The 13,332-nt window shown below is 48.9% G+C and overlaps 1 protein-coding gene across 2 annotated transcripts in view; it reads right to left on the reverse strand.

Annotated features, from left to right (window-relative positions):
• Window positions 1-13,332, reverse strand: part of COL27A1 (collagen type XXVII alpha 1 chain) — a 159,602-nt gene that overhangs the window by 129,461 nt on the left and 16,809 nt on the right. For both annotated transcript variants that reach the window (XM_040606985.1, XM_040606986.1), the window contains one exon: window positions 3,896-3,949. In XM_040606985.1, coding sequence (XP_040462919.1) covers window positions 3,896-3,949 — 54 coding nt within the window. The remainder of the gene's footprint in view (window positions 1-3,895; window positions 3,950-13,332) is intronic.

The following is a 13,332-nucleotide window of genomic DNA, read 5'->3' on the forward strand; positions in this document are numbered from 1 at the left end:
CCATAACTCTTTTCTCGCTGTCCTGGGAGCAAAGCCAACAACCAGACTGTCACGAATAAGCTTGCTGTCTCCTTCACGTAGGAGGGGAGCAGATAACCAGGATTTATCCAGCACTTGTCTGGAAGGCAGCACGTAAGACCAAGTATCACGGTTCACGGTACTTTTCTGCAGCCCTGACTAAATCGTGAGGAGCCTGCTGCTCTAACCATACCGGTGAGGACTGGAATGAGTCACAACTTGCGATTGACATAGATGTGCTGGCAAAAGCCCCTCACACAGCCAGTGTGGGAGCGAAGCTCACTGATTCCTGGGTGAGGCAGGAGTAGGCTACAATGGCACAGAAGTTATTGCTCCACCGGGAGCCCTTTGGTGACCATTACTTGTAGAGCTATGTTAGCACAGCTCTGCTAGCAAAACCCAGCCTCAGTCACAGCCTCCCCAGTAAACCTCCGTGTTTGAAGAAATGCAAAGGTCATCTGCGGAAATGAAGCGCAACACACGTCGCTTGCACGGAACTGCTCTGCTCGAGTTGCTGCTTGCACCCAAGTGCCACCACTCACGCACACAGCCACGGAAGAGCGGTCCCACTACATGCCCAGCAAAGTGCTTTCACATCACGTAAAGCTGGGGAAAGCCTTCACTGCTAAATCTGCCTTTCCCCTGAGAGGCACCTCAGATCTTACACAGACACTTGTGAAGGCACACGGCACATTTATTTGAAGAGAAGTGGTGTGGACAGATCTCTTGCTTATGCCTCAAATTCTTTAATGCAGACATAAAAGCCACAAACAATTGCGGGTGGACAGGGACAGAGAGAAAACCTTCCTGTCAGGCATGCTTGACCAACACAGCAACACCTACATAGGTTTGCTGAGCTCCTGAGCAAGTGTTATTAGCCGTCATTTCCAGTCATCAGAACCGCAACACTTCTACTCCTTTCCCTGGGAGTCCCTTAGGTAATAATGAGAAGGAGAAACACCCAGCTTTCACTTGTTATATATCTCTGCCTTCGTAGTTGCAGAGTGGAGCACAGGTATAGTCTGAATCTGTCTCAATGGGTCCCTGATGCTGTGTGATAGGGTGTAAAATTAATTCCATGCTCCTAAAATGGGGTTTGGCTTTTCAACTAAACCTGAGAAATTACCATTTTCAAGATGACTGCCCAATATCCACTTAGCTACCCCACCGCAGGTTGCACTGGAACACCGAGATGCACCCTGAACACAACCTCTTTCATGCTGCTACAAAGACGAGCGTTTGTTACTGCCAACCAGGCATTGCTTACACCGAAGAGCAACATTCCAGCTGCACAGGCCAGCCTCACGGTACTCACCTGCTGGAAACAAGGGGACAGAACCACGGGATGAGCCAACTTTTCTTACAAACTGTCACTGACCACCATCCCACCCTCAAAGCAAAAGCTAATCAGAGCTTTTGATTTACCCTGATCAATCTGGGAGGAGAAAGGGGGAAAACCCCCAGAGATTACACAGAATTCAAAGGAGTGGAAATGCTGCACTACATCAGCAAGAGAGCAACTTTACGGCCTCACAGCTACAGAAGGTCATGAGTCAAATGCTGCTGCTATATTTTCAAATGAGCCAAGTAATTGCATAAGCATTAATAACGCAGAAATTATGCAAGCTACAAAGGCCATTACGGCTCACGCTTTAGGCCATAAACTGCATTGGTGACAAGAAAAAAATCCTTCCTTCCCCCTGGCATTGGCACTGCGAAGTTGCGTGCAATACCCACCCCTCCTCAGGAGCTCCAGTTCTGGGCTAGAGCCTCATGGGACACCTCATAGGTTACCCATGGGCTGGGCTGGTGTAAGAACTCTGCAGCTGCTTTGTTTGAGATCAGGTTAGGCAGAGGTAGAACGTAACCTCTGCAGTGTTGCATGTTTAATTTTAAGTGGCTCATGCACAAGAAAAGCAGAAGATGCAATAATTCCCCTAAGCCTGTCTTAGTTTCTGGCAGCTCCTCTTCTTTGCAATGAAATCCTTAAACCCCAAAGAACCACAAGAAAAAAAATAAAATACTAGAAGCAGCACGTTGCAAAGTCAAAACAATGTATGCACAGAGCAGTTCTGTCTCCAGTACTCAGGCCAGACATTTGCAGAGTGACCCTTTTGCCCCCTCCCAAAATTAGCACAGCCTCTTTGCAGAGGTCTGAGCCAAGCCAGGCTCAGCTGTGCCGAGCACTTGCTAACTGGGAACTCTTTCCTGGGCCGATTCTCAGCACCTCTGGCAGGGACTGGACTCAGAAATCCTCTGTTGCTTATTGTCTTTCAGAGGTTCATCTTAAATATAGGCTGGAGCAGGCCACAGCTGGGGAATAACAGAAATTATGACACTGCTTCCACAACGCTTTTTTTCTTCAGAAAAACTCAGGTTTTGGTAGGCAGTAGAATTCAGATGTAGAGCTGAAATTTGGTCACTCACACAGCAGGCAGGGTATGCAGCTGCGGTCTCCAGACACCACAGGATTGCAAGAAGTAACACCAAACACCTCCTGGGAGTAATGAGCTGGGGCAAGAACAAACTTTCAGCCTTAATGGGGACTCGCTAAGAACTGCAAGCTCCAGACAGCCTGCTGATGTGGTTGCTGCTCAGGTATTTGTAAACAGAGGGCATCAGGGTTGTATGACCAGTCGTACTGACGTTTCACTAAAGAACGTATCTAACGGGGGGGCAGATTGTTCTGTCTGTAAAACACAAAAGCCTGGTGCTGTCGAAGACCTTACACTTACAGCCCGAGTCAGTGTTCGGGACTGTTGACATCCATCCCAGGCTGCAGGGCACCCTGCAGACCCCCTGGATCTCACTGTTGTAGAAAGGAGGTGCGTTTATCTTTCCTGGTTACTGCAAGATCTCACAGGATTGTAACAAGTGTCCTCGGGGAATGCACAGCCTTCTAGCTCTGAGCCTCTTGGTTGTTCTTTAAAGACATTACATGGGGTTGAGTTTTAGCCAAGTATGTGTGAGGAAATCTCCCTCTGCTGCCAGGCCAGGATGCTGCCTGGATCACGGATCCAAATATTCCCTTCTTCCAGCCTCAGACACTTGCATCTTTTGACTCCCAACCCACATCAGTTCAGTGCTCAGGAAATGGGCTCCATGACTGCACCTTGTGGGACAGCACCATGCTACCATGAAAACGGTGCCAACACTGACCGTATCCAGGTCAGGCACGTTGCCCAGCTTTGGGAGGCTGCTCCTGCAGCTAGGTCAGTGCAGGAAGCTTTTCCCACAGCTCGCTGCAGCACTCAGCACCAGATGTTTCCTTGGTATAGCACTCAGCGTTCAAAGATCTGCATCAGAATTTAACGTGGGGAGGAAGAAATTCAGGAATTTGCAATGGACCTCGTAGAACAGCTAGGAGGTTTTGCTCTAGATCTTGAAAAGGAGTCAGAGAGCAGGTCTCAGTCTGGGGAACAGAAGAGCTCATCCTTGTGTTTGAGTCCTTGGTCCTAGATCATGGTCCCATGTGAAGGCATACTGCCAGTGAAGGACCTCGAAGGAAGCGATTTGGGAAGCTGGGGAGAGCGAAGGACAGAACAAAAAGCAAGCAAAACTAATATTCAGCACTGGGCTTGCAAGAAGGAACGGATATCGGAAATAAAATGAGACAGACAGAGCTCATACTTCTGACAGCCACTGGGAAACATTCATCCCCAGCCTTTCCTGGTGCCAAACAGCGCAGGGAGGCTGCACATCACCGGTGTGGCCTCCTGAAAACCTTTAACGGGGAATGAGAGAAAGGAGGCTGGCCAGACCTCAACAGTGGGGCTTGCAGTGATCGTAAGTCAGCCACAGGAACATACGACAGCCCTTGGAACAGCAGGGCAGGCAGACGCAAGCACAAATGGATAGAAACTTTTAAATCACTTACTCGGGAACCTCTCTTGCCAGGTGGTCCTGGTAAGCCCGGCAGACCCGGTGGACCCTAGAAAAATAAAATCAAGTATTAATGACAGTTGTATAACAGGATGGTGCTCCTGGCAGTTTCAGAGCAGTTTCCATAACACGACCACCTGGAGAAGACCTGAGGACAAGGGCCAGTTATAACACCATAGCCAGAATTTCCCTCCAACTCACACTATTACTAGAAAGGGATAAAAAGCCATGCACAATAACACCTGCAGAAGTGTGTATTTCCACAGAGAGGGAGCGTTCACGTCTTTCTGCTGTGGACAGCATTCCCGTGATCACAGCTGTGTTTCATGCCTTCACTTCTCCCGGACCCGTGCTGTAACACAGGGTAACACAACTGTCTCTCCGCTTCAGTTTCCTGCTGCGTGCTAGCACACCACAGGAGTAACGTGTTAGCACCTTGGCAATGGAAGAACATTGTGTTTTGTAATATGTATCAGCTGAGGACATATAGCTCATGGTATTGTAGGTTCCTACATGAGTTACCACATAATCACATCCCAGCATTTCATATTTCAAAGTGGTGTCTTATAAAACATAATAAAATTGGTGTCAACGTTGGAAATTCTTAAGTACGGCTCTGTAACATAAGAGAGGTCAACTCATGCACGTCAGAGTAGCGGGGGTTCTTGGAAGAGGGTGAGAACAAAGTGGAGATATCAGGCGCCCAGCTGTGCGCTGATCTGAAACAGGTTAAGAAAAAATACTTAACCAATGAAGTTTGAACCCCTTTGAATTTTATAATTTATTTATTCATTTTTTCAATGGACTGGATAACTCAGATTTCTGGAGAGCCATTTGCTCCTCGTAACTCCTAAAAACTTCTTTTCCCCCCAAGCAAAACATGCCTAGCAAGAATAACTGCTAATTAAAGTGTCTCCCAGAGGATTTATATTCTAGTAGCTTGTTACAAAAGAGGACCTTTCATTGCATCCAGGGGAGAGAGCGGCCCAGAGCAGCAGACTGCCGGCCGCTTGGAAGGCAGCCCGAGCTCTGGGATGGCGCGGCAGGCAGGAGAGCAGGTCCCGGGCGCCGTGCTCTGCGGGGCAGATGGGTGCAGCGCTGGCAGCAGGTGCAGCGTGGGCCACCCCAGCGGGACCTGCCGTGTGCGACGCCCCGAGGAGCTGCCGCGGGGCTGCCCCTGCTGCGGGAGGGCCAGGCACAGCCGCCCCGCTCAGGCTCCGCAGCCGGCTACCGGCCCCGAGGACGAGCAAAAAGTTCACGATCTACAGTGTGGTTTTCAGGAGCCATCAAGGCGTGATTTAGTTACAACAATAAACCCTGGAGATCCCTACCCTAAATCTCATGCCCAGGATAAGACTTTGAACAGAGAAAACTTGCCTGAACCATACAGGTAACTGATGAATAAACACTCCCCTAATATTACGAACCCTCCTATAGAAAAGCAGCAAATTAATTTGTATAAAAGCGATCTTTATAAAAACCAGACATTCGGCCAAACTTGGTACAGCAGAAAAAAACCCAGAGGAGCAGTAAGCAAAACCCAGAGTAGATCTCTCTATGCTACCAATTTGTCAGGACATCAAACGAACCACAATTTTTTTCCTGTAGTTAGTTCTATCTGTAGTAAAGATGACAAGAGGATTGTTTTAAAAGCATTAAGAGCCTACACAGCATAGAACAGCTGATGCCCCACTGGGAGGGACTTCTACCACTGTTTCACTCACTGCTACTGCCCAACGCTGCTGCCTCTTCTGGAGGTTTCCAGCCTCTATAGCCTGGGACACTTCATCTGATCCCTTTGCAAGTTTCTTATTGCTGGCTAACACAGTATTACTGGTCCTTGTATTAACAACCCTCATTGATACAGCTGACCTTCATTTTAGCAATATACACAGCATTTTAACCTGCTATTGTGCTAGCCCAGGGCCCCGTGCATAATGCAATTATACAGCTGTGCAAATAGACACATGATTGTAGGGTTTTTTAAGCCTCATGTATAATTGTGTTCCAGAATCCAAGCTTTTATTAAAAAAATCCCCCTTGCCCTTTTAGTTGGGAAGGTAACTATCAAAACGTGAATCCAATGCAACGGATGCAGCGACAGTTAACAGTTTACCGAAGATTAATTCAAGTCCTTAACCTCTTCTCCATCAAAACCCATCCCCGTTTACCCTTGGAAGGAGAAGTAAAAGAGAAGGCGCAACTGTCTGCGTTCCCTGCGTACCAGAATCTAGGTGACCTTTTCCACCTTCCTGCTAACAGCAGCTGCAATTGTACTTGGCCACTTGAGTAAAAACCTTCTCCAAAAATGTGGGTTGTTCAGAATAAACTGAAGCTAACATAAAAATAAGGAGAGAGTTAATACCTGCACTGGAGTAGGAATATGGAGTTAAGGGAAAGGCATCTAGCTGGAACAGCACAGAAAGGGCAGTGCGTAATTCAGAAGCCCCTATCACTTTGCTTTGGTTTAAATTTCCTTTCCTTCAGGTTTTTTTTTTTTTTTGTTTTCTCTCCTCTCCTGAAGAGTAAGAGGAATAAGGTGACTGCGGGATGAGTGGCCAAAAGGTGCCAGCCGCTACAGTGACTGCATAAGGCGAGAGCGTGACCACATATAATCGCAGGCAAGCCAAGGTGGAAGAGGACTGGGGTAGCTAAATGGACACGGGTAGCTGTGAGACATGACACGCTGCAAGACCACCTTCTAGCTCCTCACACGGTTCCTCGGTAGATGGATTGGCTGGGACATGCACTGTGCCCTCCTAGTGACTCTCTTCTCCTCTGCCCTGTACGTACGCCTCTACAGCATCCAGCTCCGGTTCTCGAGCATGAGGCCCACATCAGACAACTGCCTTTGCCTGGGGAGAGCAACACTGAAATACACATGAAGAAAAATGCACATCCGAAGAGGCAGCCAGAGAAGAACAAGACTGGATCAGGGCCCAGCTACTTACAGATGATGAATGCAGTCCCACTGAAAACAGAAGGCTCCGAGACATGGAGAGTACAAGACGTCCATCAACGAGCCACTGCACAGCAAGCTGCTAGGAGTCCTCCTGGAGGCAGTGCCCACGCAGTCCCTACACTCACCAGAGACATCTTCCCCCCCCCCACACTAACGCAGGGGTGCGGGGAAGAGTTACAGTGATCACACAGAGGCTGTCTGGATCTTTCCGTTGTTCTCTTTAGAGCATCCCCCGGGAATTCCATAGGGAGCAGCGGGAAGTGCTCCGAGAGGCAGGGAGGCTCCTTCTGCCTGGCACCTGGAGGCAGATACCACTTCTCTGCTTCTGCCCTCCCATCGCACAGACACCCCATGACCGCAAAGCTGAGAGCCTCCCGCAGCGTCTGGCTTCTTGCCTACTCCTTTGTGCAAACCGATGGCAGAGAACACACACCCCGTTATCACACAACGCAAAATCAGAGATCAAGGAGAAACATGGCAGAAGCAGATACTCTCTCTCTTCTCAAGCCAAACAGCTGAATTGTTAACCAGCCCGAACAGTTCTGTGAAACAGCTAATGGCAGCCACATAAAAGTTTAACCCTTCTCAGTTTCCCACGGTAGCATTAGCAACGATGACTGATCCTGCTAAATGATTACAGGATTTGTTCTAAGCTGCTGCTGGGAAACTTTCTGGCGCAAAAGGGACTTTTCTTCCTTAGCTTTTTGAGCTTCAGATTGCAAATGGAAAATTAAGCTAAGTTGTCTGAAAGGGAAATACATTGGACCCTGAGGACAAGAGAAATCTCACCATTTCCTCTTGCTGCCAAGATCAGCGAGTTTATACCTCTGCCTCTCCCACATCGTGACCCTCCTCACACTGCTTCCTCTGCCTGTGGCAATGCCACTGGGAGCCGTGTGCCTTCAGATCTCCAAACCTGAGCAAGGCTGAACCTGTTGGGAGATGGCTTGAAGGAAAGCATAATCGGTACAGGAACTGGTGCTGGTGATTTGGGAAATGACTTGCTTCCTTCTGCATGACTACTGAATCAACTTACTCAGATAGCAAAGTACTCCTGTCATAGTTTCCCAAGGGGCCAGTACTCAGACTAGTAGCAAACAGCTGACTATTACCCAGGACACAATTCAGCTCATGTTCCAGTGCACGCTGATACTCTGCTTTAGGGTCTCTCCACTGTACATATGCTCCCCCCCCACCCCCCCACCCCCAGCATCACTGCCACAGTTCTCCTTTATCCCAGAAAAGGCTGTTCCAGAGGTGGGCATCCTGCACTGCGCAAAACACTGCCAGGACTGAAGACAAAACATTCCTTCTTAGATGCTAATGCATGTGGTAGAAAACAACTTAAAAGGGAGTTCAGAAAACGCATCAAAAGCTTCTCCCCACATTGGCATCAATTTCTGAGCAGTGATGTTACCCCTGCAGATAGAGAACCTGTCTTGTTTTCTTCCCCGAGGAAAACAAGGCACATTCCATAGGCAAGGCCACTGCCACAAACCCACCGTTCAGCCTTGTACGTCTGGAAAGCACCAGCACAGAGGGGCTGGGCAGCTACAGGGGCAGCACTAGAACTACAAATACCCCGCTCAGGAGAACAGGAGAAGACCTCATCCTCGAAGGACACGCCAACCCTCCCCACCATGCCGACCTTGCCAGGAACCGCGCACAGAGGGAGACAGGACCTAAACTAAAACCTGGCTTAAAATACTGCCTAAAAAAATCTGGATTTTATTTTTTTTTTTTTTTTTTTGGGGGGGGGGTGGGGGGGTGGGGGAGGAAATCCAGCACTTCAGTTACTTTCTTCTGCAATGCAGACTTAGCGTATTACATTTGGACACATCTGGGTTTCAACCAGTCTGAAAAGAAAAAGGCCTCATAATTCTGGCAGGGACAGGCACGTTGGTGGAAAGCCAGTCTTGCAATATGATTTCTTCAACAGACACAGATGTTTATCCTGGGTCCGTACAGCACCTATCACAGAAAAGTCCTTGTCCACAACTGGATTCCTGATAGAGTGGCAGTACAATGCGTAACAAAACACTAGTATTCCAGCTTGGTGAAAGCAGCTTTTCTATAGAGACATTTCAGGAACAGTCTCTGCATGAGACGCTTCAGACTCCCGAGCAATCTCAGACCTTGGAAAGAAGTCTGAATGGGCGTGAAGAAATAAAGGATCGCCTATTCTATCACCCGCTTTCTATTTTTAAAGATTTATAAACATACCTGTATATGTTTATACAATACATCCCCACGTTCTTTGCAGCACATTTATCTCAATCACACTTCCAACTACTGCTCGTCAAAGCGAACTTTGTTTTACACAAACAGAGCTCTCTGATGCTTAGTCATTTGCTTGCAACAAGATTTCCCTTTGGGGATAGTTCTGGTTAAATTAGCAAAAAATTGTGATCCAACTGTGTGAGTGAGGCTAAAACTTTTCCCATGTATTATACAAAGCATGTGATCGCTTTTTTTTTTATGACTCATTCATTAAGAGACATTCAAACACATTGTGTGTTCCTCAATTTATCATCGGCTGTCAGCTCGAGTAGCCTTTTCTGGTACAAGGAGGACTGGAAATAGGCACTTCGTATTTTATCAGCGTTCCCAATCACCTCTCTCTCCCCTACCCGCTGATTGAATTGGCAAGGATTGCTCCTTTATGAAAGGAGCTGGGCTCCAAGACAAACTGCTGGTGCGGAAGATGGCAGCTGGAGCAGTCTAGACTGGGGACGTTCAGAACACACCCGCCTTTGAAAGGGGGCTGCTGCCACGCGGGCTCGAGCCTGGGTCTCCTGGCCACACACCACCCCGTGCTGGGGGACAGGGGCCGCTGGCACACCCACCCGTGGGCTCTCCCCACTCAGATGCTCGGGAAGTTGGTTGAAACATGCTCCCTCCTTCCCTCCCCGCTCCTCTTGCGTTACTCAGTGCTTCCACAGCCTCTTAGTGAACTCAGCCCACTCCTCCGCGTGCTCAGCATTAGGTATGGTTTTCTTGCTCTAAAAATAACCCTCAAGCACTTGTCAAAAGAGTCAATAGTTGGTTGTCGGGTCCAAAAAGCTATAGAATTACAGCCTTATTATACAGGAGGAGAAAGGTCCAACTTGGGGGACGCTGTGGGCGGCCCAGCCAGACCCCAGCTGTGCCCAGAGCAAGGGGTTTGCTCCAGTTTTCCCACATTGCGGTGAGTACACACATCCCAGCGGGCAGGGCTGGTGGGCAGGGAGCGACGACCGCCCCCTAAACCTGCCGCTGGTATAGCCAAGCAAATGATACCTCATCCGCCACAGCAGTCAAACACCTAGCACATCGCAGCTCTGCAAGGGTTCCAGGGCTTGACATGCTGGCAACAAAACGCTTTTTTTCAATGTATTTTCCTTTTGTGGGCGTCCAAGCTATTTGCAGGCATGCGCGGGGGTCACGCTGCTCTGCAAGCTGCGCAGAGGCGCGTTTGGCCCCGCGCAGGGGCGGGAGGTCTCAGGCAAGGCTCCGCGGAGGTGCTGCAGGCAGCCATGGGGATGATTCAGAGGAACATCTGCCAGCTGCTGAGTCAGTGCCGTGTTACTGACTTAGCATGATGTTTGGGTGTTCTTTTTGCTATTCCCCTCCTCCAAAAGAAATGTAGAACCGAGATCCCAAATGTTTGTGGTTATTAATTGTTCCCAAGAAATTTTTCTTTTTTAGGAACACATTATCCTCCCTTCCTTAGCCACCCAGCAAACCAAACATTCCTGAAGAATTAATCCTCTACCATTGGTTGCATGTGGGATGCAACATCTCTGCTTCCTGTTGCGCAGCACCGTGGCGGTCTGTCGGGACAGATAAATCCACCGAGGGTGCTGCCTTTCATTGCTAGGTGAACAGATCCTTTTAGCCCCTTGCTTGCACTCCCCTAACCACGTGGACACCTCCCTCCACTGTGGGGATGGAGCCCTTCTACACAGCTAAGGTATACCGGTTACTCTGGTAGCATTCGGAAAGCCAGAATTGCAGAGACCACGATGTGCAAGTCATCACTGCCTCGCACCGCGGCTCTCATTCGCATCCTGGTTTTGGGATAGGATGATCAGGACGAAAGACGGTCCTTCCCCTCCAAGCAGAAGCCAGTTAGGGTGCTGCCGGCTGCCAGCCTGCCTCTGCCCCAGAGAACCTCGCCAAGGTGGCCCCAGTCCCTGCTGAAAAGGTAAAGGCAATTTCCCATACACGCTTCTCTGCCCAGAGGGACAGCGTTCTCGAAGAGACCTTGTATCAGGCAACACAAATGGGAAAACTAATGAATCGTCGTACCCTTCCACCCGTGCGCCAGACGCCGTGGGTGACGTTCCCAGCCCCTCACCTGTCCCGTCCTGGCAAAGCGCCGGGCTGCGGTACCACGCAGCAGAGCAGGAAGGGCTGCACTGACCTCATCCACAACGGCTGCCCAGCACCGCGGGGACGGCGCCAGGTAATTACTCAAGCACAGAACATTTATCAGCACTTGCTCTGAAACATGCTCGTCTGGCCATAGAAGTGCTACATTAATTTCTCAACATGTCATCCCCGTTCCAGTCTTTTCTCCTCTTTTTCTTCCCACGTCAGAGACATCCAGCGAAGTACGGTGCAGAGATCTGAGTGAGTCACAGGAGCTATCAAGCTCTGCACGGCAGCCAGCTGCAGCCAAGCCATAACCTTTCCCTCCCAAAGTGCCAACTTTTGTTTCCAGCAGTCAAAGAGGATAACAAGGCCAGACAGAGCCTCAAAATGTTCTCCTTTCCCTCAATTCAGGACTCCAGTTGTTCTCAGACGGGATGGAAAAACCCTGCCATCTCTTCCCTCAGCCCTCTACAGCCTGAATTTGTTTCTTTGCTATGATTCACAAGCTGAAAGGGATTTTCCACTCCAGTTCAATAATAAGCACTTTACATTGCAGGGGGAACTGGGGGCTTGGAGCTCGGTCACCCTCCTGACACTTGCAGGGTAAGAGGGTGGAAAAGGTCGGGATTTCGCTGGGCTCAGAGCAGGCCACCCACACCCACCCCTACAGGTAAGTTGTGTTTTAAGAGAAGTTCACAGTTACCAAATTTCTCCTCTTGGAAATATGCCTAAAACAACTCTCCATGCAACACAGCAGGCTGCCCAAAGACAAAATCGCCGAAGCTCATTCCGTCTACTCAGGGATTTACCACGGTTCCTCCGCGCAGACAGACCGCACCAGGGCCGCGTGCCTGCGCCAGCCTGCGCCCCATCCCCTGCCCGCGCAGCACCCCCACCCCCCCCACAGGGGGGACCTTCCAGCAAAACACCCCCTCAGTGACTCCCCACCCAAATGACAAGGAGAGAAATCACCACACTGCTTTGAACTGGGACGGGCGGGAAACGTAAACCGTCCAGGTAAGCACCCACTGGGGGCTTTGGGGAGGCAAAGCCCACGTTTCACTTCAGGTGTTACTCACAACACGAGCGGCACATCTGCAGGCACGAGTGCTGTCGATTGTGTTCCGCAAGCCAGTCTCAATATTTCCATTGTAAACCCTTCTTTCACTATTTTAAGAAGTCAGCTGTAAAAATTTGCTCTAGGCTGGAACTTGGCAACCAAAGTCTCCGTCTGGGAGAAACTTATTTTACATGTACAATCCCTCTCTCTCATATACACAATATAGCAAAAGGCTGGGGCTGGAACACCAAATCCTCCAAAAAGTTGGCCAGTTTAAAGATCCTGTTTGCATTCTTGTGTTTGAAAAAAAAAAAAAAAAAAAAAAAAAGCTAGCAGATAATTAGTGTGGCCTGACTGCTTTTAGCATTACAAAATGTGTATATATTTTTATGATGGCCAAGATATACACCCGGAGAGTAGTTATTGTGTGGAATGCAGCAGTTAAATTTATAAGGGAAACTCTTTGCACGTTTTAAGTGCAGGCTATGAGAAATAAAAAAAAAATAACTTATATCATAAAAATAGAAGAGAACTTGTTTAAAAAAATAATTCCTGAAGCAATCTCTGTACTTGCATTCGCTCAAACAGGGCAATTTTCTGGAAACGTGAATTTCAGGCACAACACAAATTAATAAGCAGTGTTACTAATAGTTAATTTCAGCATGTCTTTGAGGCACCTGCGTTTTCTTTGCAAGGTGACCAACAGCTCTGCCCTCTTGCCCCTGAGTAAAACCAGGGGTGTGGAACAGAGCCCCAACCTGGCCATCAAAATTTTAACCAGCAACTTGTAGGAAGGAAGGAAATTTTTTTTTTTTTCTTAAGTTTAACGTTAAGCAGCAACTTTAATCGCAGACTTTTTAAGAGCACCCAAGTTTACACCGAGATATATGCTAAAATTGCGCACATCAGAAGTGTCACAGTGCCTGGCTGCTGCTATTTCCAGCTGTCGAGCTGTCCCGCTCCGCTAAGCTCTACAGAAACCCTCGCAGGTGAGGGTCTGCCCACCGCCGGGCTGAGCTGTGACTGAAGAGCAGCATCAAGAGCCTGAACTCAC

The sequence above is a fragment of the Falco naumanni genome, chromosome 9, assembly GCF_017639655.2.
Source record: "Falco naumanni isolate bFalNau1 chromosome 9, bFalNau1.pat, whole genome shotgun sequence".
Taxonomy (NCBI): domain Eukaryota; kingdom Metazoa; phylum Chordata; class Aves; order Falconiformes; family Falconidae; genus Falco; species Falco naumanni.